We start from the raw sequence: 26,835 nt of genomic DNA, 5'->3' as shown, positions 1-26,835 counted from the left end.
TCACCCCTCATTTATTATAGTGAGGGAAGATGGCCCCACTATGCCCCTCAAATCCTCTTAGCCAACATTTAGCTGATTGATTTTTTTCTTCCACCTCTATTCAGATTATCAATGTGATAAAAGCAGGAAGTTGTATATTATTAATGCTGTTCAGCCTCATGGGTGGATGGATGGACGAGAAAGAGAAACATAAATGTTTCAGCAGTGGCCACGTCTGAAAGAATAATGTCAAGGCAACATTATTGAATTTAAAGGCAAAGCAAACTGAGTAAAAGAAATAAATGACACACGTGTGATTCAGTCCCCTCGGCAAATAACCTGTTACATATGGAGAGGAAGAAATTACGAGTCATCACCTCTTGTGGTGGTAATGTACAGGTTTGTGCTCATGAAGATTAACAATTAATATACTTTCTACAGCTATAAAGTGTAGCTGTCGTAAAATGAGCTTACAGCAGAAACACATTGCATTCATTTATTTATTTATTTTTTTAATTCCCCCGCCTACTGAATTCCTACTGCAGACCTCCATTGCAGAGATCCACGATAATAGCTTTCACTCAGCAGAATAGTTTTAAGCAGGTCCCCCATAAACAATGTATTCCACTTCAGGCTATAGAAACCACATAGCGGGGTTCAACAAACAAATCAGGTCTTTTGAACATGTGGTTTGGCTCCATGTTGTTTAAGACAGTTGGGTTAGCGGATTCCAACAGACTCTGTCCTATGTGTTCTCCAGATGGCACCGCACACTGTCTCTCACAGATTGTATATAGCTCTTAGATCCTTCATAAGTTCAGATGATTCCCTGCCCCCATCCTCTCCCACTGAACTATACTAAATGATGATCATGGAGATTATGTATTGGTAATTCCTGCCAGGTCTTTAAAAGAATGCCCATGCTGTGTGCTTAATACTCAGTGGAGGGATTACGCAGACCCCTACATGTGGTGTTGTGGCTGCATACCTCCAGTCAGACTAAACCCAATCTGTTACAGATTTGGACTAAAGAAGAGAGGTGCAGCAAGCACAAGGGGGCTGGGTGGAGGTCTGTGCTGTATTCAGGCTTTACTGTACATTCCACTTCTTCTATATCATGGAGGATCAGAGCTAAACCTCCCTTTGGAGGCAGTATTTTTATCTGTGTGTATTAGGACGTTAAAAAAAAAGAGCCTTGGCTTGTGTCGAGGCTGTGTGTTTCATAATTTTTTTTCTTGATTCTCCTTTTTTTCTACATTTTCATTTTCCCTTTGTGGTCGAGGCAAATCCAAATCCCCCTTCAGTTTCCCCTTGAATGTTGGTCCAATTAAACACACATGTGGATTTTCATATTGAAGCTCATAAAAGGTAAACGCCGGCGATTTACATTACATTTACATAAGGAATGCTAAGTACCTACACATGTGAGGTGTTAATATCTCTATCAAAAGCAGATGGTCATCACTATTCATTGTTCTTATTCAAGGTGTTTCTTTGAGAAACATTCTCCTGGGCACGGGTCTGTTTTCTATTTAGGATTGTAATTAGCCAATAGGTGGCATCCTTTGCACTTTTTCAAACTAAACTCAGCAAATGTTATATAGAGTGCATCAGAGGTCATGTAGGACAAGTATCTGCTATTATGTGAACTTTTTATTGCATATGTGTAAACAATAAAGTTTGATTCATGGTCACTCCTACACAGCCCCTCATACACAGAAATGTATACACATATATAAGAGACCATTTGGCAGGAAATGCTTTTTTGTAGAGTTCAAAACTTGGCATGAATTTGTCTAGTTTAACTTTATGATGGTCGTCGAGTTCGGCCAACATGTGTAAAGTTCTGTGTGCTGTTATACGAATAATTTATTATCCTGGCTATCAGTGATAAATATATATATATGGTTGTAGTTAAAGTGGAACTACACATATTTTTTGCTTTAAATTATCAATATAAAGTAAACTTTGACTGCACAGTGTAATGGCTATAGAATAATCACATGGGGTCAACATGCAAATTCCACACAGAAGGGTTCCTACACCTGAGATCAAACCAGTAACCCTCTTGCTGTGAGGCGACAGTGCTAACCACCACTAATATAGTTTAATTTAAGTTTAATACAGTTTAATTATATTTATTTTATCAATGATTCTAAATTTGTATTATTGTTGCATAGCATATTTTATAACCATTGCCGGACACATTTGGTGCCCTAGGAAAGCCTGGATTTGGGTGTCCCCCTCTGAGTCGTGTAGGGTGTGGTGTGGGTTTGCATGTAGACAGTAGGGACATGTCAATACCAATATCCTGGGAGGATCGCTTTGTCCCCAGTTTAGCAGATCTGAGCTCGTATTGATTCCATTATGCACTTTAAATACCAGATGCCTCTTAGACCAGGGCTCTGCTGGAACTGTCCTTACATTCTACATGTGCTTTTATTTATCTGTATATGTATATATGTACGTATGTATGGATTTATGCATATATATGTATATATGTGTGATGTGTATATATAAATATATATTTTCTAACTTTTTATCTTTATATTTTTATATTTGTAAGTGTATGATGGCAAGTTGGGGCTGGGAGAAAGCACAGTTTCGTTCCCATGTACTCTGTATGTGGAAATGACAATAAAGGTGAACTTGACTTGATTCAGTACGGGACAGCGCATTTTATTTTCAGCACATATTATGCCTTATCGAAAGTTTTCAGCTAGTGCCAGTATTTCACCTCCAATGAAGAGCAGCATAAACTTTCATCCAGAGAGACTCCCAAACAGGGCTCTGTGTCTGTCAGACGACCTGAGGGGGACACTACCATATGAGCAGAGCATTACCGTAATGTACAGCAGACTATAGGACAGGAAGATTTTTTTCTTGAAACATTATGAATTTACTCATTAAGTAACAAGTTTATTTTCATAATATTACAACTTGTTCTTGACTTTTCAGTGAGCACAGATATTTAGATTTTGTTTTGAATGTGCATGTTTCAAACATGAACAGAAATCTTGCTAAAACACATATGAACTAAAGTTTAGGGGTTTATGAATTAAATAAAATGATGTGAACAGGTTCCACTTACACATTTAAGGAGGTCACTACAACAAACAAAAGACACAAAGGAGGATGGAAGAGTAAATCATACGTGTGTGTTAACTCAGCAGACATAACATTAAATGAGAAAAGTTGATCTGCAGAGGAATAAATATTTGAAAGCAATACATTATGCCCTAGAGCCTTACTGCATTATATGACGTTATATTTTTATATTTTGAATTGTTACTTGCAACCTGAATTTTGTGGGGGGTTTTTTTTGCACAAATAAAGACATTTACACCATGAATTGGTGCATGAAATTTCACCAGGACATATGAAACGAAGTGTTTGTCACTCAAAACCCTCTGGGGGATGACACTCAAACTCCCATCTATGTATGGCAAATAAAACTTGTGCACTTGGGATGGTGTCCTGCCTATGTCACCCATAGGAAGAACCACCACTTTTTATATTATACAGAGTAACTTTCAAAAGTGTAATGAAATAAATCACAGTAAGCAAAGCCAGAAACTGTACAGTTAACAGGGAATGTAATAACAAAAAAAGGGCAGGTGGTATATACTTTAAAGACCCATAAAAGTAAGAAATCCATAAAAGCAAATCTGTAAGAGTTTTAGGAAGAGATTTGGGAAAGGATGCCAATTTTTAACAGCACATTTCAAAATTTATGTTTGCCAATATCTTATAAAGGAGAACTTTTTTGTATGAAAAATGGGTCTTTTCCAAATAAAACTACTACAAAAGCTGCAATGTGTTGAGACGAGGTTGGGGATATCACTGGTGTTCTGCTATGTTCTGCTGCACCCTAGTGGTGAAATAATGGTGAAGCTCCATCCTCTCAGAGAAGTAGGTGATTATGTACGGTTGATAGATTCGAATTAAACAGAAACAACAACAAAAGGAAACAGGAGGTGATTTTGTAATTTAAACAATTTGCATTTATTCAGTGTTTATTTCCTTAATCCATTTTTCTTTTGCAAATATTCTGCCAGCAGGTGAAGTTTACATGGATTTAGCCTGCTAATCATTTCATAAGAAGCACTGCTCATTAACTTACAATCAAGCAAGGTTAAAAAAAAAAAACAATCTAAAGTATTGTTTGCTAGAAAACAACTTTTAACCGTCAGCCAATGAATCAATGCTGTTATCAGTCAAACCACACACGCACCCATGCGCAAAGGGAAGCAAACACACACATGCTCGCACACACACATCTGAGTCATGTATTTGAAATACAAAACAGCAATGCACAAACAGAACCGCGGAAACTAGTGATTAGCTGTGCAGTGGAGGTATAATTGGAGCTTCTAATTACAGTATTGCCTCATTGTTCCTCTCTATCTCTAATTTACCACATTTACATCCCAGAAAAACAATAACTTTGGTTGGGATCATAATGGGTGAATGACTGGAAAGTGTTCAGCGACAGAAAAGAAATCTGTGTGGTTAAACACAAGTTATAGATGCAATAAAATAGACGAGGCCTTTGTCTTTACTCTCATAGTGTTCATATCTCTTAAACATAAGCTCTTAACATTGAGCGCATGAATTAACAGTAAAAGCTTCTACAGCAAGGACGACATTGTATGGTGCTGCATCTACATAAGCTTTATAAATGTATGCAATTTAGCTTGGCTATAAGTGCAAGCATCAAAGATATAATTACATATTAAGTGCTGGATACACCAGACACTACTTAAGCAATAACTCTTGCAAAACTGCATATAACAAAAATGTAAGAAACTTAATTACATTGCATATTTGTTGCTATAGAAACGTTTTCTTATACAAAGAAACTCAAATACAAAACAAAATCGCTGAGATGTCTAACTTTTCGCTCTAGCTGAGTAAATACTTCACAATTACCAATTACATTCCAAATTACCATATGACCTCGGATCAGCTGTCAGTTGTTATTTAAATTAGAGACACGGGGTTGGATGGTTACCCTTCTGACTGGGGTCTGATCCGCATTGCGATTGGCTACCAGCTCCTGCAGCTGCAGCGCCCCACCACCAATGAAACAGAAAGCCGGGCACACAGGGCCGGAGCAATCCACATGACCCTCCCACAGGGGCCGCAGAGAGTGGGCATCGTAGAAGGTGGCGCGACCCTTCTCAAAGTCAAGGCACACACCGAGCCGGGGCGGCAGCGGGTAGGTGAGGCCTGCGGGTGAGGAGGGGCCGTTGCCATTGGTGATGGGGTCTCGGTTACCGTTTCCATGGTTACTGTGGTGGTGCTGGTTGTTGTGCTGGGGCAGGTAGATCTTACCCATCCCCATAGTCAGGAAGCAGAATGGTGGAGCAGAGTCCAGAGCATCCTCCGCTCCGCTGTCATGACCGCTGTCTGGGTCGTAGCTGGAGGGAGAGAGCAGTTTGAAAAATGAGAATGTGAACAGTTATTATTGTTGATTCATCTCCTTATTTATAACTTTTATTACATACTGTGGCAGATGAAATATTCAGATCCTTTCGTAAAGTAACAGTGCTAATACAACTGCATTCAAAATCCTATTTAAAGGTCCAGTGTGTAGGATTTAGGGGAATGCTGTAGTTCATAACCTGGAGGTCAGGCCCCCTTTAAAGGGCTCAGAGGATAATTCTTAGGGGCTGTGAGATGGTTATTAAGGCAGGAAAAAAAATACAGATATTTGTGTTCTGTTTTTTTTTTCCACTTCAGACTGAATCTTTGGGCCTATACTGGCTGTTTACATGAAACCATCAGAAAAGTTTAGAGATGACATGTATTTCTGACGGAGCTGCTAACAACACGGTTGGTTGGTCCACACAAATTTCTCTACCTTTTGGCAGCCACACTTTTTACCCTTGGAAGCTGAAATTTGATTGGGAGTTCAAGTGTATGTGTATGAAAGTTTGTGTTAGTGTTCATGCCTGTTGACTAAAATATTAGTTATCAGCCAAAGGACAGCTGATTAAGTATTGATTCCAACTGACAAACATACAGACACAGACATACATATACATACACCGTATTAACTTGTAGTCGAAGGGAGGCATCATGGGACTACTGACAAGTGTTGATGAAGTTGTGTGTGATTGCATGAACACATGGAATGTATGCACATACATGATCACTGCTATTGTGAATTTTCAGTTTCAGTTTCATGTTCAAAAACGAGCTGTGTCACATTCTGTGCCTCTGTCTCTACCTTCAGCCACATTCCCACTTCCTTAAACCCATCCATTGCCATTTTCTCCCCATCCACCAGATGCCCTCTGACCTTCTCTCCTGTCCCATGGACTGACCTTCACGCCCACTCACTCACCTGCTTCGTATTTCCCCTTATAAGCCAAGTAGTACACTGCCAGCTTGCTAAGTTGCCTCATGGGTTTGCTTGCCAGCCTCTGTCATGTGAAATCTGTTACCTGAGACATGTAATCTTCCTGTTTTTGAACCTTGCCTGATCTATTTGGATTTAAGATTTTTTTGGATTGCTTGCCCAGTTTTGACCATTGGCTGGCTCGTCTATCTTCAACTCCTTGCACCTTCATCTGGTCAATAAATTTCTGAATTGCCTGCATTGTCTGCATTTGGGTACAATCCCTTTTGCCTCACACTCACCAACTGTGACAAAATTGCATTTCATCCAATCTTTTTTATGTAAAAACTTAACCTGAAAAGCAACAAGCAGCTATTACCTAAACGTTGTAGAGTAAAAACTGGATTTTTGGAGAAATAGACATACCCAAGAAAAATACCTCAAAACTGTAAACCGTATAGAGTAAATGTACATAGTTACTCTCCATCTCAGATTACAAACTATCATTTTGTATTCTAGCTACTCACCGGGGACTGGCCATGTCCTGTGGAAGGTGAAACCACTCCTGTAGTTTAGATTCCAGTCCAACTCCCACCTGGTCAAAAAAGAAAAAGCAATCAATTTGTAATGACATTAAAAAAAAAAAAATTCTCGTAGCAAATTTTAACATCACTGATTGATCTAGTTTTCTCTTTCCTCATTTGATTAGTGTGTGTGAACCAGAAATACAAGCATCTTTACCAGATGGTAGCACTTTCTCTGCTTCTTATTTTCAATACAATCTCAGTAACAAGTAGTAGTGATCATCAGCCTCACATCTGTAATCACACCTGGGGATTTCTTAATTTTTAACAGGGGGGACTGACACTATCCCCATCCCGGCCAATGTCTCACCCTATGATTCAGTGATTCTGGGCCATATAAAATATTTAACTTTATGTGCCCTCAGTTTGCATTTACATGGGTATGTTCAGAAGATGCTCTGACATTGCCACTTTTAATAATCGTCGAGGTATCGTAACATATGATGAGACATACTGGTTTTCAACCGCCCGTGGGGTGAACACCTAAGAGTCTGTCCATTCTTGGTTAAAAGCTCTGTTTTCAATATCAACTTTTTTCTCTTCAGAAAACACCATGTCAAATTACTTTTCTCTGACTCATTTGTGTGTGTGGGTGTGTTCTGAATTGAATACTTTTTCTTTTTACTTTTAGTATGTACTGCATCGGCCCTTATAGGGTATGTACTGGTGCATGCAGTATGCACACAATCGGCATCTACTACTTTCTCATAACGCTGTGCCCTTAACTTTGACCAGGTTTCTCATATATCCTGTACCTTGTATATAAAACAAAATGCTGTTCACTGAGTTCACCAGAGGCAGAGGTCAAGTTTTAACTTTTAAGTTTTCACTGCAAACAGTGTAGATTCTGATATATATATTATATTATATTATATTATATTATATATTATATATATATATATATCAAAGATATTTTTTGGCCGTTTTTGCCTTTAATTGATAGGACAGCTTAAGCGTGAAGGGGAGAGAGAGAGAGAGAGAGAGAGAGAGAGAGAGAGAGAGGGAAGGACATGCAGCAAAGGGCCACAGGCTTGAGTTGAACCCAGGCCGCTGCGGCAACAACCTTGTACATGGGGCGCCTGCTCTACCACCACCGACACCCCTGATTCTGATATATTTACAACAGTTAAATTACATATGTGTTTGTCTGTCATTTTTATTTTTCATAGTTATGTCCTTTTGTTGTTGGTGATCTTCATTATTATTCTGCTCGCTTAAACTATTAATATTCCTGTTATTACCATTCGACTGGTCATCAGTCACTTGAATGTGCTGTCAGCCATCATTGCAACTTCTGCCAACTGTCAATCAGCTGTCAATCAGTTGTCACTTAGCTGTCAACGAGTTGTCTCAAATAGCTGTCAAGCCGTAATCAATGTGACGTATCTTTTGCTATGCAGAGGTCTGTAGATCAGAATAGCCAGAAAAGCATGCTGGCTTGCACACTGCAAAATGCAGTAGAACATCCTGGTAGTTTTGGCTGCATTTGACATACTAGTACTGGGACATACCAGATCTTTTTCTGGTATTCTATATAGTATAGTAGTATGGATATTGGAACGCACAGTGTGTCGCACTCACTCGGTTTGCAATGCTTATCAGAATGCAAAGATTTGATTGGCTATCATCATGTGAGATGATTTGACGTGTGCCTTTGGTTGGTGAGTTTCCTGGCTGCCAAACCAGTATTACAGATGCTGTGCCTGTTATATAAATTGTTGCTTGTAGGTTTGGGTCTGGACAGGACAGTGTCTGGGTGGAGAGGGATTGCAGTTTAACAACCAACCACATAACAACCACATTTATACATACTTCTCACATTGCAAAGCTGTTGACAATCAGCAAAGTATCTCTTTAAATGTGAATATTATCGGGTTTATTTAATCCATCATGAAAGTAAACTGAATATCCTCAAGTTGTGGACAAAACAGGACATTTGCGGACGTCATCTCAGGCTTTGAAACACTGATTGACATTTTTCACCATTTTATGACATTTTACCGACCAAACAACTAATCGATTAATTGACAATAAAAATAATTATTAGTTGCAGCCTGAGCACGGTGCACTAATAGTATGCAGTATTCATGAAATAAAATATGTAATATGTACTACTAGAATTCACTCACTTTCACTAGGTAAGACCCAGGCTCCACTGAGCATGCCCAGTAATGCCGTCCCTGTGTAATAGCCACATCCCCCACCAGAAGGTCCGAGGTCAGGTGACAGGAAGTGAGGGCATGGTCAGCAGCCTGCAGCAGAGAGAGTCCAGGGACACTGCGAGCACAGCGTTGCTCTTTACTGACCACCAACCGGTCAGCATGGAGACCCCAGCGAGAGTCCAGGTAGAAGTTGAGCACTAGGAGGAGACGGGAAGAGAGGAAACAGCAGAGAAGAGGCAAGGGAGAGGAAAATAAGTACATGTGAGGTTATAGGAAGGACAAAGGGAGAGGTGCATTCAAAACTGACATAGAGGAGTTTTAGTAGCAGCAAGAGAAGCTTAGGAGGCGACAGAGGGAAAGTGGTACAGATTTACAGTCAGAAAGCAGCACTGAGAAGAGAAATGAGGAGAATACGAAGCAACTGAGAGGAGAGACGAGAGGGAGAGGAACAGAGAGCAGGCATGCACCTCCTCCCAGCAGCACTGGAAAAGAAAAGGACACTCATCTATAAATTGATGACTCAGGGAGTAAAATACAGAAGGTATCACAAAGAAGCTCTGGCTGTGGGGAGTGCAGATTTTTTCAAATGAAGTACAATTTACAGAGGGAACATGTGCAATAGCAGGGAGGAAAAAACACCCTACAGGGACACAAGGAATTCACCAATCACTCAACTCAACCACTAAAAAGCCCCGGATCAGGATCCGATCCATGTTGTTAAGCCTCACGTCTTAACAAACTGCAAACCTCATCAGCGCTCGGACATATCCCGTTATAGGAGGTAGAGTGGGAGGCAGAGGGGTGAGTGGGTGTCTAGATGGGGGTGGAAGAACAGAGGATGCATGGGATGACCACAAAGAGAAAGAGGAGAAGAGTATGGGGGCTGAGAGGGGTGGTCAAGAGATATGAATGCACTTCTTACGTTTGGTAGGAGGCATGTAGGTTGGCAGCGTGGAAGTAGCACAGGAGAGCATGACAAGTACAGAGCTGTGAAATGGAAATAATACATGAGAGAAAGATGAAGTAATAAAGTGAAGATGTGATGAAAGTGGAGAAAGTGGTGAAGAAAAAATTGGGAATAAAAGAAGATGGGAATGGGCAGAAAAGAAAGAGAATGAATTATTAACCGCTCATCATGGTAACCATCCCGTATGCTTTTAAATAATACCATGTGTGAAGAGATGAATGGCTCCTGGGTGACAGCAACTACAGCCTGCTGTGTGGATATAATGAGATTTTTTTTTGTAGCTGTCACACATGTGTCACTGATTTAAATGGCTCTGAGACACTAACCAAAAATAGTAGAAAGGCATAGTTGGGTGGAGGATACAAAAGAAATGTATAAAAGACACATTCTGGACACTTAATGCAGGTGGGGATGATGCTTCTGACATCCTCTTCTTTAGTACAGAACAAGCTAAAGGAATACTTCACCCACAAAGTGACCATTGTTATAGGAGTTACTCATCCCATGTTGACTTTATGGCATACTTTCTTGGTAAAGTTATCCACATTCAAAAGAAAGAAATTACTTCACAACATTACTGTCTGTACTGAGTAATGCAGTACTGATTACAAGACAGTTGTGTTTGTGTCAGAGGGCCATGAGCACAGAGAGCTCCACTTCAATGCAGTTCATTACAAATCCAGTGGTGGGCAGTATTGTACAGGATCTACTCCAGAGAGCAGCTCTGGCCCATTGATGCTTTCACATGCAGTGGTTAACAACATGTATTGTAATATCACCTGCTTCTGTTAATAATAGTGTGATGATATAGAGCAGTTAAATGGTTTCTAAGAAATGGGATGAGCAGCCAGATAAAAGATCAAAGTCTGATAAACAATGAGACAGGAATCAGTATTTCTACTTGTAAGCTTATTATATGAAACACAGTAGACAAATACTGAGTTAAGCACAACAAGTAGATTGGCGTGCGAGTCAGTCGAGTGCAAATGAAGACCCATCTTCATGTTCCCAATGTGCCCATCAGCTACAACAACTGACCAGAGTGGGAGTTGTGTATAAGAAGGGGACGGTGTGTTGGCCTTGCTCTGCAGTTGTATGGCCGGTAAATGGAAACACATCCAACATGCTAACAGACATTCAACAGCATCATGCTTTTCAGCAGCCTTTAGATGCCAAAGCAAAGCGGGATACATTAAAGACACTGGAGGCATTATCCAGATGTGCCAATAACCGGCATCCTTGTATGATGTATCTAAAACCCTTGGGGGATATTTTTGCTGGTGGCACACACTGGCAGAAGTGGCACAGTGATGATGAATAAAACATTAAATAAAGAAATAGCCCTACTTTATTTTGGGTGGTAACACATAATGGGTAGATGTAATAATTTTACCTAAAATCATATTTGTAACACGCTATATGACTTTGTTACTGCTAAACTGTAATATATTGCTGAAACATGTTTCTTTTGTAAGCAGAAGTGTTTTAAATACTAAGGTTTTAGCAAAAACTGTAAGAATGTCAGCCTTTTTCTTAGATTCTTCTTTGGAGGCATGCAAAAAAAAAGCTTTCTTCATCCATTCAGCGTAACATGGGGTGAGTAATGCTTTGCAGATAAAGTATTCCTTTAAAGGATAATCCCAGTTTAATGCTAGTTAAGTCTTATTTTCATAGATTTGGCCATCTTTCCTCACAGATAAGATTGTAATCACAAAGTTCATTGTTGAGATCTGGGGAAAAAATGTCCAATGAGGCATGTTTCTGATGAGGTCATTTCTGCGAGGGTACGATGACGTACATTTTTGTGATCACCACCTTCGTAAACCTCAAAAACTGCTATCTACTATCTTGATAATGCTCAAACACACCTTATAATCTGTTTGTTCCTAAAGATCTACTCTCTAACTTTGTTATATCGCCCTTAAATTCCACAGTATTACCAAACCAGGGCAGAGTTTGACACCTTTTTACACTTTTGAGTGCAGTCTCCCTGTAGCAAAGTCAAAGTGTCTCTGTTAACTTGTTATTGGGGACAGCCAAAAAGCTCTGTGTGTGCTCTTACCTGGTGCGGGCGGGGTGTGCAGGTACACCTCCTCACTGTACTCCCCGTAGCCCGCCTTGTTGCAGCCTCTCACCCGCAGCACGTACACGCTATCCATCTCCAACCTGTCAATCACAGCGCTGGTCCCACTCACTTCATCCAATCGCTGCCAGCCCCAACGAGCGGCAGCCAATCCTCCTCTGATCCCGCCTCTAGAGGCTCCTCCTGGCACCACACCCCGACGGCGATACTCAACAGAGAAATGCCAAGCGGGTGCAGACTCTTGGGGCAGTCGCCAGCACAGGAAGAGTTGGTCGTAGGCCAGGGTGCGCTGGGTATCGATCACTGGAGCCAGGGGAGCTGAGACAAACATGGTTTTAATGTACATGAATAAGCAAAATTCAGGAGTTCACCATGTTATAATTGTACTAACACCTTCACCTCCATTACTGGCTAACATTCACTTATGAATATTTTATGGTATATCTGCTTCATTCAGGCCCGCATGAAGTGCGCCAGGCTTTGAAGCCAGTTTTCATAGTGGCCAAACAGTGGAATTACTACTTCGAACTCATCACATGATGCCACAGGGCCCAGAAAGATTTTTTAAGTGCAGACTTCCCTCTGCTCAGCCAAGGGAAGTCTTTAATGCGCTTGCTCCATGGGCCCAATGACATGATGTGGAAGCGGTGCTGATCATGGTAATGTGGTGATTTTAGATATGGCAGATAAACAACTTTGGCTTCATGCGCCACTGAGCAACCTTCATAGAAATAAACAGTGTCCCTCCGCCCTTATCGCGTTCCCCTCCACTATCTCAATTCCAACCCTTTCCCTTCCTCCTATAACTCCCCTTCTCACCCTGGATGAAGTTCAACTCTGTCAGGAGTTTGAGTTCTTTGGAGACGTCCAGCTGGAAGTGTCTGAAGGATGGATCAGCAGCCAGAGTGAAATGCTGCAGATTCTCAATTGCTGTGCTGAACCTGGTGCAGTAAAAAGACAAGGGAAAGAAACGTTAGGGGAATAAAGGGGGAGCAGCGTTTACAGGATGCCTCCATCTAGATGGTTGGGAGGGTTAGGCAGACTGATAAGGAAAGACAGGGGGGTGCATGATAATTCTGTCCAGTTCAGACCACAGATTTGCGACGAGACGAGCTTACACTTGCAATAACTTGCAATGCGCCGGTCTGCGGCTTCTGAAAACCTGCCATTTTACACCAGTGTGACGAGATGAGACGGTGTATTGTTTCCATAGCAACATCTGTACGTCTGCCCTGATTTCCAGTTTTTAGCAGGTTTATTTTGAAGCTGAATACAATTTGTAGCTCATTAAATATGAATAAGGACAGAAACAGTTTGCTAAAGTTGGCAAAAACATAATAAAACAACCTAAACTTCAGATGGATTGTATACATAATTAATATGCCACAATAATTATAAATAACCAGCACAGATTATCAGTCAATAAATATATGTACATATATATATACAGTGTGACTGTTGTCAGAGAATGCCGCAGCAAGCAAACACGCCATCTGTGGACAGTTTGTAACTTACTTGGCCTGCTGTCTTAGATGTAAGTCAATTTTCAGTTGAAACAGGTGACGTGCCTTAAATTCTGAAAGCAGCCATTGGCAACTTGACAAGCTTAGTTACAGGTGACACCATCAGCCAGCTTGAGTCAAGCTGCTGCAACTTTCCTCTGCGTTGTTCTAAAACGGTTTCGTCTTGTCACAAACATTTGGTCTGAAATGGGCTTTATACAACAAATCTGCAATCAAATGTGCGATCTGTCAGTAGTTTCAGACTGAAATACTGTGTTTCTGTCACTCAGCCCCGAGCCCATTCAAATCTACTGATGCTGGGATGAAAAAATGTTGGTTTATCTGTAGAAAAAATAGTGAAGTAATTTCCTGAAACAACTGGGCACTGTAGTTTTTAGCAAATGTTACTTAAACAGAAGTGTGCATTTCTTGGGGGCTATATTCAGATGCGGATTAATACACATTTGGTGAAACCTGTTCTCATGACAAAAAGTCCCACAAGCAAACTAAGCAAGACAGGCAGAACAACGATAAGATCAATCAGGTCTCTGATAGAGCACGATGCCAAAGATAAACAATAGGCAAACCTGTTATGAGTCTGGCGAGCAGCCTGCACAAAGCAGGGTTGGTCGGTTTCTTTCAACAGCTCTTGGGTAAATGCCATGAGCCCTGCATGTTCCATCAAACCCCGTCTCTCCGCCACTTGAGCAGCCAACGCCTCGCCTCGTTTTTTTCGTGCCGCCTCCAGAGCCTGGGTGAGCGAAGCGTGACGCTCGGCGAGAGCAGCCGTCAGATCCCTGATGCTCTGAGCCAGCTGCTCTCTGGCCGACACACTATTTACCTGGTGATAAAATACACAGACAGACAACTTCAAACATTTGGAAACATCCAGCTGATGCTAGCCTGTAAGTAAGTTGAATCACAAGATCTTTCATCCAAACAGTTTTGCCACAACATTCAAAGTACAACAATGAAAATGAGCCTGTGTCTTTGCATGTCGCAGATTCCAATAAGAGTAACATAATGGACAGATTACTGCTGTGCACTCCACAACATTAGGATATATTACAGTTTGTTAGCTGGTTTGTACTAATTTCTTCATCTGCATAAAATAAATCTTAAAAAAATGCGGCTTTAACCTTACAAACACATTTAAACCTCTGCAAACATCTTCGATACTCAACAAGACTTGTTCTGCATGGCTGCACCTTGTTACAGTACGAACAGACAGTACTGTGTAAAAGTTGGATGCTGAGGTAGACTGCTGTAGCTCTTTATGGAATGAGTCAGATCGCTTTAATCAGACGTTAAAAAAAAATTTGTTTTTTAAGCCACACAGACATGATACATCACACGCACTTCCCCACCCATTCACACCATGATTACATTTTGCGACCATGGAGCACCACTACTTGCAAATACTGTTAATATATGAACTGAAGAGTGGTTAGTTTGTTTGCCACCCTCCGTGTATAACAGTGTCCCTGAAATGGTTTAACTGTGTCTAACTGCTGACAGGAAGCTTCAAATTCAAAGCAGAATCATCAACACTGCCGGTCCAAGATAAGCTGGGTGTTTCAGAATAAAAGCACCAGTGGTTCCACTTTGATTTATTTCATTGTTAGCGTACTTTACTAACTTTTGTCTAACAGTACTTCATTGAACTTTGTTGGAACCATACTTGATTTGACTTTACTATAACAATACTTTAATGTTATCATAACAGTACTTTAGTCAACTTTATTATAACAGTGCTTTATTTAACTTAATTATATCAGTAGTCAGTTTCATTTTAAGTACATAACGTGATCAATGCAATAATAAAGATTTAAAATTCCCTATATATAATTACAGCTAGATATGTGTTATAAACAATATTAATTGTATTTATACTGCGTACGAATGCTAAATATGGGAATGTTTTCAGCAAATTTCTAACAGCAATCTTTTAAGTCAACTTTCCACAGTTGTGAGTTTACAAAGTAAAGTGTGAGCAAACACGAGTTGGCTGTCTGTCAAGGAAGCTGCTAAAAAATGATAATGAAAAGAAAATCAACCGACAGAAACCTCAACAGTTTTATGGTTTTTAGTTGCTGACTGATGTTAATTCCATGTTCAGCAACATTTTGTCAGCCCAAAGTATTAATCACCTCAGTCTGAGTGATGGAACTCTCCAGCTGGGTAATCTGAGCCAGAACTGTGTCCTGGTTGGACAGAATGTAGTTCATCTCCTTCGTAATCTTCTCCTGTCAAACAAACAGCAGAAACACAACATACACACAACAAGCGCCAGACGGCTTAATTGTTACACACAGCCTCTACATTACTACACCACTCTATGCTGCTTGTCTCTGATACACTGAAAGCTGCTTTTTAACATTTTGAAATAAGGCATGTTTCCAATGTCACTGCATCAGTTCACTATATAAAATATCAAAATGTAGCACAGCAATTAAACTTTAAGTGCTACAGAAGCAAATATCAAACATGCATACTGCTGAATAAACACAATCTAATTAAAAAATTGAGATATTGTCTTTTACTAACATAAAACTATAATTGTAAATAATGTAAACCCACTAATGTATGTAGCTTTGAATGATAAGCATGAAACAAAGATTTTGGTTTAAAAAATGATCATTTGTATGTTGGGATTTAAAGGCCCAGTGTTTAGGATTTAGGGGGATGCACTGGCAGAAATATCTACATAGGGAGCTGGTTCTTGTCCATTGAGATCGGTATTGTCCTACAGTAGCTCAGAATGGACAAACCAAACGGTGGCCACTGTAGTTTGCAGCCCCTCTGTGACAAGCAGCATAAAAATTAAAAAAAACACAGATTATTTTTAAAATGTGAAACTGCTTTATTCCGTGTTTTTGCCACTTTAAATCACTGGGTCTGTGTGTTTTGGAGAGGAGGAGACCTCTGTGGATAATTCAGCTCCCTCTTAAAAAAACCCCTGAATGATGAGCACTGAAGGAATTCTGACCTGGAGAAGTTTCAGCTGTGATCTGCAATCCTCACCACCAGATGACACTAAACCCCCCGAAATCTTACACACTATTCCTTTAAATTTTAAGTGTGCCTTGGAGAGCTATTCTGTGTATTGAACCTTTCATTCTGAAGAACATTTAGAGAAACCCAGTCAGATTCAGAGTCGTACCTTCAGGGCTTGGTATGCGTGGGCCACTGGCAGGATTTTGTGTCCGGTGTGGATGCGACGCAGTTTGCAGAGAGGGCAGAGCAGCCGCTGACAGGACCTACAATAAAACTGTAGCTTTTCCTGGTCATGTTCTGGGCAGGTCAGAACCTGAGGACAAGAGCCAAATGAAATAGATATAGATCTTGAATAATGTGGCCCAGGTCTGATCTAAGAATATCAGAATCGCAATCGTTAGTTTTGCATACAAGGACCACTGTCTAATGATGAACCCTTTAAAGGGCTTTACAGGTTGAAACAAATGGGTTTTTTATGTTAAATGCATATTTTCCAAAGCTTTACTGATCAGTTTTAAGCCATTAGCTGGGAAGAAAATGGACCAAATACATCTCTTAACAGCTTCATACATTAAACACTTAAAAGTTAATTCACATCTATAAGTACACTTTCTTAATAGCTTACTGTTTTTTACAGCTGCATTAGAGAGTGAGATATTCATGAATACTTATTAAAACATTACTAACATTTATAAGTGCATTATTAACTCATAGAAAGGATCACAACACAATCAAGGAAATGTTTTCACAACCTAGCAACCTCAAAGTTGTTTTATAATTAACTAACTAAAACAATACTTGCATTCGATCCTTTTTTACCCAGATATACAGGACAGGCCAAAAGTTTGGACACACCTTCTCATTCAATGCGTTTTCTTTATTTTCATGACTATTTACATTGTAGATTCTCACTGAAGGCATCAAAACTATGAATGAACACATGTGGAGTTATGTACTTAACAAAAAAAGGTGAAATAACTGAAAACATGTTTTATATTCTAGTTTCTTCAAAATAGCCACCCTTTGCTCTGATTACTGCTTTGCACACTCTTGGCATTCTCTCCATGAGCTTCAAGAGGTAGTCACCTGAAATGGTTTTCCAACAGTCTTGAAGGAGTTCCCAGAGGTGTTTAGCACTTGTTGGCCCCTTTGCCTTCACTCTGCGGTCCAGCTCACCCCAAACCATCTCGATTGGGTTCAGGTCCGGTGACTGTGGAGGCCAGGTCATCTGCCGCAGCACTCCATCACTCTCCTTCTTGGTCAAATAGCCCTTACACAGCCTGGAGGTGTGTTTGGGGTCATTGTCCTGTTGAAAAATAAATGATCGTCCAACTAAACGCAAACCGGATGGGATGGCATGTCGCTGCAGGATGCTGTGGTAGCCATGCTGGTTCAGTGTGCCTTCAATTTTGAATAAATCCCCAACAGTGTCACCAGCAAAACACCCCCACACCATCACACCTCCTCCTCCATGCTTCACAGTGGGAACCAGGCATGTGGAATCCATCCGTTCACCTTTTCTGCGTCTCACAAAGACACGGCGGTTGGAACCAAAGATCTCAAATTTGGACTCATCAGACCAAAGCACAGATTTCCACTGGTCTAATGTCCATTCCTTGTGTTTCTTGGCCCAAACAAATCTCTTCTGCTTGTTGCCTCTCCTTAGCAGTGGTTTCCTAGCAGCTATTTGACCATGAAGGCCTGATTCGCGCAGTCTCCTCTTAACAGTTGTTCTAGAGATGGGTCTGCTGCTAGAACTCTGTGTGGCATTCATCTGGTCTCTAATCTGAGCTGCTGTTAACTTGCGATTTCTGAGGCTGGTGACTCGGATGAACTTATTCTCAGAAGCAGAGGTGACTCTTGGTCTTCCTTTCCTGGGTCGCTCCTCATGTGTGCCAGTTTCGTTGTAGCGTTTGATGGTTTTTGCGACTCCACTTGGGGGCACATTTAAAGTTTTTGCAATTTTCCAGACTGACTGACCTTCATTTCTTAAAGTAATGATGGCCACTCGTTTTTCTTTAGTTAGCTGATTGGTTCTTGCCATAATATGAATTTTAACAGTTGTCCAATAGGGCTGTCGGCTGTGTATTAACCTGACTTCTGCACAATACAACTGATGGTCCCAACCCCATTGATAAAGCAAGAAATTCCACTAATTAACCCTGATAAGGCACACCTGTGAAGTGGAAACCATTTCAGGTGACTACCTCTTGAAGCTCATGGAGAGAATGCCAAGAGTGTGCAAAGCAGTAATCAGAGCAAAGGGTGGCTATTTTGAAGAAACTAGAATATAAAACATGTTTTCAGTTATTTCACCTTTTTTTGTTAAGTACATAACTCCACATGTGTTCATTCATAGTTTTGATGCCTTCAGTGAGAATCTACAATGTAAATAGTCATGAAAATAAAGAAAACGCATTGAATGAGAAGGTGTGTCCAAACTTTTGGCCTGTACTGTAGAAAAAAAGACTATTTGCATGGAAAATCCTAAATCCTAAAGATGCCACCAAAATATTCAAAGGTAGGCTATACTACACAACACACCTGTGTCGTCTGATAAAAGTAAATGCACAAAATGTGGAAGGATTATTTCAGACAAGGTATACTGTTGGTAACTGCATCATGTTAAGGGTACTGATGTACGGTTACAGGTATTGTACCTTTTTAAAAATTCAAAGTAATAAGGCATGACTGCTTAATTTACAAATGGTCATATACTGTGTGAGGTATTCCTTTAATCTTTGTCAATGTAATATGGTGAAGTTTGCAATATCTTATTATTACATTTGTAAATAGATAGAAAGTTTCCCAATGTCTCACCTTTGGTCTGAAGTTGAGTGTAGGCTGGATATGTTCGTGTTGTGCCCGTGGCGTCCCCCACGGGTGATACAGCTTGAAACACTCGTTACAAAAATTGGCCCTGCAGTCAGCGCAGCCCTTGGTGGCCTCCAGAGCTTGAGGAGGCTTACAAAACTGACACATGACAGCCACACTGCCCAGACTCACTGTGTGTCTGTACCTGGAGGGGGTGGGGAGGGAATCATGGACAAGAGCAAAATTCTAATCAGATACAAATGACTTCTGTGAAAACTTCTAAAATGAGAGGGTAAAAGGCCAATTGTGAGAGAGTGAGACAAACAGTATTGAATAAGTGATAAATTGAGCACAAAGCCTCTGGACTATGGAGGCACACAGTCAGCTGTAGTAGCTACAGTGTGTTGCAGTGCACACTCTGCAGGATTCTTCAACAGCTTAGTTGCTGCTGCAATCAAAATTGGACATGTTCCCACACCTTCTGTTCCTTGTGTGTGTGTGTGTGTGTGTGTGTGTGTGTGTGAGTGTGGTTCCTACCTCTCCACTATACGCTCCAGGGTGAGGTTGCGCAGACATTCAGTGAGGCCCTTCTCTCCTAGCTCCACATCTCGGCCACAGGGGACACAAGGGAACATCATTACCAGAGGCGGGCCCTCCTTGCGGCGTCGCCCTGGATACGTCCCATATCCTGGAGACCGGGGCATAGATGGCGATGGTGGGTGGGGACCTAAAACCAAGAAGAAAAGCCAGTTACGAACAGAGGGAGACAGAAAACAGAAGGATCTCTTCTCCGAACATAAATACTGCATGATGAAATCAATGGGAGGTTTAGGAGTAATCACAAGATTTACATGTCAAAATGAAATCCAAAACACTCACATCAAAAAGCCTCCAAGCGATCTTTAAAGAAGAATCTTTTATCCACACAAAACATAGATATCCCCCTTGACAGATTAAATTGATAGCATCCATTGAATTAAAGAAGTATTCCAAACCTGCCCGCAGCACGCGGTCAATAGGTCGCTGCTCTGCTTTGGGTGTGGGCCTTCGGGCCTGACGAGGTGAGCGGGTGTTGGGTGTGGAGGCTGGGGAGTTCGGCTCCGGGGGAAGATCTGGAGGCGGGTAGCCATTTGCCACTAAGACCTCTGATGCGCACATGAGGCAGACACTGTGCTGGCATGGCAGGACCACGGGCTGTTTGACTATGTCCTTACACACAGGGCAATGCAGCTCTTGCTCCAGGCTCTTCATGTTAGACTGTCAGAAGCAGAGAAGTGAGGGGTTATGATCTGCACATGAAAGAGTATCTAATACACAGAGAGGAATAACTGGAAAAGCTCAGTGTTTGTGAACATGAGTTACTCTTCCTCAAACAATAAAGTATGTCATATCATACCATATCGGATCGGATCATATCATATCATATCGTATCGTAAGCCTGAAACCAGAGAAGTCTCAAACTTGTGATGCCATCAAGTGTAAAGTCTGGAGCTGCTTAACAGAAAATGACTAGAAGCCTGATTTTGTGGACTCATAGAATGTTTGTTTTCTTTTTTATTCCCAGACGAGCTATATTCTAATGTAATTTTTGCAGTTCTGAAACAGAAAATATACCCACATACTCAGAGCATCCCCCTGGCTGCTCTCAGTGCCAACTAGAACCTCTTTCTCAATTCATTGTCTACAGAGCAGCTTCAGGCTTTGTATCCTATCTCATGACCAATTTGAGTTTTAGCACTCCAGTTTTTGGAGTAGTTCATTTTTGCTAATATTTTTGGACTGTCTTAGACCATAGGAATGACTTGTGAATTTTGAAAGTGGGCATAGTTCCCCTTTAAGGTGATTAAAGAAAAGTAAAACAGGTAGGCAGATAGGCAATAGGCTTCCAAGACCTTACTTTTTTTATTTTATTTTATTTTTTTTTTTTTTTGGAAAACCTTTTTTCATTTCAAAAATTGCCAAAGCTTTGCTTTCAAATGTCACATTTTGTCTGAGTACAAGTAGTCGTACAAAACCAGATCTAAAATTTGAAGCATTTTAATTGCTAATTGACACTATATTCACGTGGTGTCGAATGATCAAAAATTTTGGGACATGATTTTCCAAGTTGACATTATGTTAGACAGAAACATTGCAGATTAAAATAAATGTTTGGCTGGTATAAAAAAAAAACCATTTTGATTAATTAATTTACGTATTGTATATCAATTTTTGCACACATGTATTACAATATCGCATTAGGTTGTAACCGTTAGTTGTTGTCCATGTAGAGTGACCTACATTACACAGAAAAGTTATTCATTTACATTAACCCTAATAACAAGTCAGATAAAGCAATATTGTTGTGGTTTAAGGGGATGTATTGGTGCAGCAACAGGTCTGGCATAAAATGACTTTGTAGGCTAATATAAAGCTTCACCATACTTGGATAGTGACATGAATCTTAACCTTATATACTCTGAGCATTAAAATAGGGAGCATGTGAATGCAGCATAAATCAGAAAATATCTGATAAAAGCATAAGTGAGAAAGATTATGAATCTGTCTGAAGCCAGTTTTCTGTACTTTAAAGTTTTTGATACCAGTGTTATGGACACATTTCAGTCTGTACCACAGAGGAGGTACAGCATCATAGAAGATAAGGAGACTGAACTGAAAGAGAGAGAGACGTGTGACATAAGGCATCATTCTTGTTAAATATATATAAAGACCAGACATTAATTATTCAACCACTGCACAGAGTGCATCCCTTATATTGCTGCCCTGCATATGAACATGGGCTCTTTAGCCAGAAGTCTCATTATGCTTTTGTAATACCAGGAGACGGCACTGTCTCCTAGATATTATATTTACATACAACCAATATGAAACAGCAAATATAGTTTGAGGGAACTGTGATGCTGAGCAAATTATGTTTTCTGTTAAAATATCATGTTGCTAATTAACAAATCTGGCAAGTCGCAAAATGTTGATTCTGAACATCAAGCAAAGTGTTCACTGACAATGTATTTCACAACCTTTCAATACAGTATCCACTTGACTGCATTATTATTCTTTTTATTAAAATGTAACCAAACTTTATGATCTTTCCCCAACCTTACCCAAAGTGCTTTTGATGCCCAAACCTAAGACAGTGAAAACCCAAAGTTCTGGTATTAAGGTCAAACATGTTCTCATCCATACTCATCAGCTACTGCCACTTTGAGGTCCACTGACAAAACGGCTGTATTCGAGGACAGCCGACACCCAGCAGCACGCATCATACCGCTGCAAAGGGTGTCTCTGTGCGTCAGGCTGCAAGGTCCTGCAATTTGTACTTCCATCATCTTCCACAACCACCTCCTTCCAAAGCACATACTGAACATGTATGTAGTGATTCTGATTATGTTGCCGAATTAAGCAATCAAGAAAGCAGTTTAGTAACATAGAAACATAATTTCTAGGAGAGGGTAGCATGAGGTAGTCCAGCATTTTTCTATCTTCATGTCATGTTTTATACCCAGCACTTTAGGGGTACATAGTACAGAGTGGAACAGGACATAAAATACAGTGCATCATTTGCACATTTAAAGTGTTCAGCAAACATTTTACTTTTCAGGTCATTTAATCCATGTCACCACACCATCTATAGTTTATTGGATTTGTTTCTTTGTATTTTGAGGAGTGCTACACTAGAATACTTCTGTGCTGAACCAGCACCTTCAGTGTAACTACCATGGTCAGTGCTGGGGATGGTGGGGGTGTGTGAGAAAGCTGCACCTCTGGGGCCGTTAGTGTGTCATAGTCCTGCTCAAGGACATGGATTCGACAGAAAAGGACACACTGGGAACCCGCACAGACTTCACAGCTACAGTCAGTCTGACCTCATAAATAATGACACAGCTGAAGGGACCTGTTTCTTTATCCATTTTCCTGTGTGTGATAATTACTCTCTACACTCTATATTATTTTACTAGTCAGTATGGCCTGCTTTCTCTTGCTTTACAGATGCCCTTGACACACAACCTCAACCTACACCCCAAACTGTTGCGGGGCTAGCGGCAGTACATCTCCATCACTGACACTGTGGTTTAACTTCAAAACCAGGACAAGACCAACTGACTGATTGTGCTGCATAGGGGGTTTGGGGATTTTGTCACTGTGATGTGATGAGATGCAGCATTGCCATGGCTCGTCACAGCACACCAGAAACCACTGTTCAAATCACAGATTATGGGGATGTGGATGCAGCATCAATAGGGATAATGTACAGTGGATCACATACAGCAAATCCCTGCATGCCCACTTCGTTTTAAGAAGGCTAGAGACATTAAAGGGATAGTTTAGATTTTTTGAAGTGGGCTTATATGGGGCACTTATCCATAGTATTACAGTAGTATTAAACAGTAGATGTCAGTTGACCCGCCTCCAGTTTGGAGAAGCAGGCAGGAGTCTGATGTGGAAGCTAAGCAATGTACTGCTGTGGAGGGGTCAGCAACATTTTAACCATCTAAAGAAAGTCCCACCCAAAAAAATCAGTATCAGTTCTAGTGTACACTATATTCATATATATTTAATGCTTTACCTTAATGTCAGACAGTGATTTCTAACGGGATAATGATGCTGTTGCATCGCTCTCTTCAAAGCCAGACTACACTGAGGAAAAACAGTAATTTAACATTGCTGAACACGTAGCTGCTGGTCTACTGCTGCCTTGATCAGTGAGTTAGTAAGTTTTATTGTGGGACTTTGGCGTTTAAAAATGGTTAGATCGGATTCACCAAAGTCACACAATAACGCAAACTATCTAACTGCTTGAAGCGGCGGTGGACCAGCAGCTCCCGTGTTCAATGAACGGGCTGTCTGGTGGACAAGTTAAGTGGTGAAAATACTCAATAATACTAAATATAGTATACACTTAAACTGATATTGACTTTTTTTGTGTGTCTTTCAGCGTCTAAAATACATTTCGTTCTGACTCCCATCCACAGCAGTGCATTGCCTCGCTTTAGTGTCGCACTCCAGCAGCCTTCTCCAAACTGGGGGCGCACCGACTGACTGTATGTAATATACTGGCTATGGATAAGTACCCCATACACCCACACTTCAAACCATGTAAACTATCCCTTTAACATTAGAATACACCCAGTGAGCTGTCTTCTGCTGTGGCACAGCCATACCACTTGGACAAAACATACAGCACTGCAGTAACACCAGAACCAGTAGAAATAAAAATGTGTTATTTATGGTTATGATATATTTGCTAATGATTGTTTCAGACAGCAGTGCATGGTTGCCTGTCATGCTGTAGTTTGTTTATACAGAATTTCTTTATCAGTACATTAGGGGACATTTTTAGCATTTCTGAATACTGTAGGGGATGTGTCGTCGCCCCCCTTACAATACATCATAATTACTGCCTTGGATGAAAGGAAGATGATCCCAGCTACCAGCTAGGCTGCAGCGAGGGAAAAAAGACTACCAGCTCCATGCTGAAGCGTTACATTGGTTTAAATGGATGAATCAAAATAACCTACTTTCTCTCTCAGTCCACTTCAGTGTCTCTGTGTCATTCTCCAATGTCAACTCCGGCCTGCCTTTCTCTCCTCGTCTAGCAATTCAGCCAATCGCAATTACAAGCTATTGCAATCTCAGCAGGCGACACACTGTGGGCCTGTTGGATTCATCTCCAATTGATAGTGTGCGCTGCTAATGCTGAGCCCGGCGCGGTGAAGGCGTAAAACAGTCGATGCGACAGCGCATCCTTACCTTCACCTGGAACCTAGGCGCCATGGCAGTAGACTACGTGTATATTTCCAGCATCAGGACAGCGATGCCTCTTGAAAAGAGGGGAGGGGTTTGATGCATCACATCGCGAGCAATGAGCCCTCCGCACCGGTGAGATGGAGTCAATGGCGGCCGGCTCAACAGCACCAAAGGACGCTGCGCGTTATTTCCTGACCTGACTTAATGTGGTATATGCTCTCGAACACGTGCACGATTCCACCATGGTCTGTTGTAACCATCTTTGCAAACGTGTTCAACCTTATGACGGCCGATGCTACAAGCAGCATCCACACACACTTCTTTTTTCCCCTTGCCTCAGCAGCAGCCGGAGCTCCTGCATCCCGTCTCCATGGAAACGACCATCCAGTGAGCCCCCCCAAAAAGAAACGTGTCCTTTCAGTCTGCACCCATACCGTTTTGTCACTCGATAATGTTTGAAACATCCTCGTATCTAATTATAGACAGAGCAGATTTTCTTCCAGTTGTGAGGAGAGTCTGGTGCACCGAGGACCTCCATTAACGTCGCTTGCAGCATCAAGGAAACATAACGAACGATACAGCTGAGACTCTGGAGTATTTTAGCCTATTTTAACAATTAATTTAGTTTATTTCAACAACAGTAGTCCTGGGTGCAGAAAACATATGAGGGCCTTTTTCACAGAAACGGTGAAACATGGAGGCGAGACGTCCAAGGCGTCAATTCGATACTCCATTTAAACATACAGGCTGTTCTCGAATAAGATTTTTTTTTAATGACCCTAGTTCGACAAAAAAAAAACAAACAAACAAAAAAAACATCCAGACATACACACATACACAAATATATACTCACACTGATACGAACCAATGCTTCCATCGTTGATGTGGCTGTTTTTAGATCCATCTCTGCCATTTTAAGAAAAAAGCTACCTCCTGGTTTCATCATCTGGATATAAACCGTGATGTATCTAGGCCATACACCCGATGGTACATATCCAAAACTCTACTGGAAATTAAAATCTTTGCCGGTTTACCGTGTGGTATGCTGAATTCTTCCTCTTTTATGGTTTTTCAAAAGACACTCGATCTGGACATTTTTACGCACGTGAAACAAAAGCCAAGGCTGAAGAGCATCACCGTCTGAATATATACATTTAAAAAAATGAAGACACCGATTTCTAAATTTGTTGTTAACGTTAGTGTATATCCCCACTAACAGATGCCTGTGGCTTTATTCCTCACCCAGACATCCCGCCCCCCACCCTTCCCATCCCGCACCGGATGCCTTCAAATGATGGCACACAGTAGGGTGGAAGGCTTGATGTCATAGGAGGGGAAAGAACGGTCTGAATCTAAGCTGCAGTTATAATATATAAATATTTTGTCAGGAATATATCTCCCTAATATTCAGATATGCTCAAAATTTACCATACAGGTTGACAGGTTTTTATTGATCAGGATACTTTATTATGTGTTTCTTTTTTCTATCCAGTCCAACTGATGAAGAATTATGATGCAGATATTACCTAATGGAAAAAATGACAATACATTTTTTTAACTTATTTAACAAAAAGCATGAGATTATTTCTTTTTCATGAATGGTTAACTAACATCAATGAATAGAGTGACGTTTTAATTGTGCTAACTGTAAACACA

The 26,835-nt window shown here is 40.8% G+C and overlaps 1 protein-coding gene across 3 annotated transcripts; it reads right to left on the bottom strand.

Annotated features, from left to right (window-relative positions):
* Positions 1-4,038: 4,038 nt before the first annotated feature.
* On the bottom strand, positions 4,039-26,432 carry trim46b (tripartite motif containing 46b). 3 transcript variants are annotated; one of them, XM_049603214.1, is made up of 12 exons: positions 26,033-26,432; positions 20,430-20,691; positions 19,972-20,161; positions 19,441-19,639; positions 16,787-16,933; positions 15,774-15,869; positions 14,211-14,464; positions 12,941-13,062; positions 12,101-12,439; positions 9,039-9,268; positions 6,853-6,920; positions 4,039-5,402 (listed from the first exon to the last, which is right to left on the bottom strand). In XM_049603214.1, exons 1-12 carry the CDS (start codon positions 26,123-26,125, stop codon positions 4,952-4,954), a joined length of 2,451 nt encoding a protein of 816 aa, XP_049459171.1. In that variant the 5' UTR covers positions 26,126-26,432; the 3' UTR covers positions 4,039-4,951. The 3 variants fall into 3 exon arrangements, with proteins under 3 accessions (XP_049459171.1, XP_049459172.1, XP_049459173.1); XM_049603215.1 differs by having other exon boundaries at positions 26,045-26,432; XM_049603216.1 differs by lacking the exon at positions 26,033-26,432 and adding an exon at positions 25,183-25,492.
* Between the last annotated feature and the right edge of the window lie 403 nt (positions 26,433-26,835).

The sequence above is a fragment of the Epinephelus fuscoguttatus genome, linkage group LG17 (genome assembly GCF_011397635.1).
Source record: "Epinephelus fuscoguttatus linkage group LG17, E.fuscoguttatus.final_Chr_v1".
NCBI lineage: Eukaryota > Metazoa > Chordata > Actinopteri > Perciformes > Serranidae > Epinephelus > Epinephelus fuscoguttatus.
Note: the sequence above shows the minus strand (reverse complement) of the source record. Positions and strands in the feature narration are given on the sequence as shown.

Excerpts from the sequence above, each read along its gene's own strand:
- trim46b (XM_049603214.1), bottom strand. The coding sequence starts at position 26,125 with ATGATGAAACCAGGAGGTAGCTTTTTTCTTAAAATGGCAGAGATGGAT. Across the intron at positions 16,934-19,440 it reads CACTCAACTTCAGACCAAAG|GTTCTGACCTGCCCAGAACA; the intron begins GTGAGACATTGG and ends TCTTGTCCTCAG. Across the intron at positions 15,870-16,786 it reads ACGCATACCAAGCCCTGAAG|GAGAAGATTACGAAGGAGAT; the intron begins GTACGACTCTGA and ends TTTGTTTGACAG.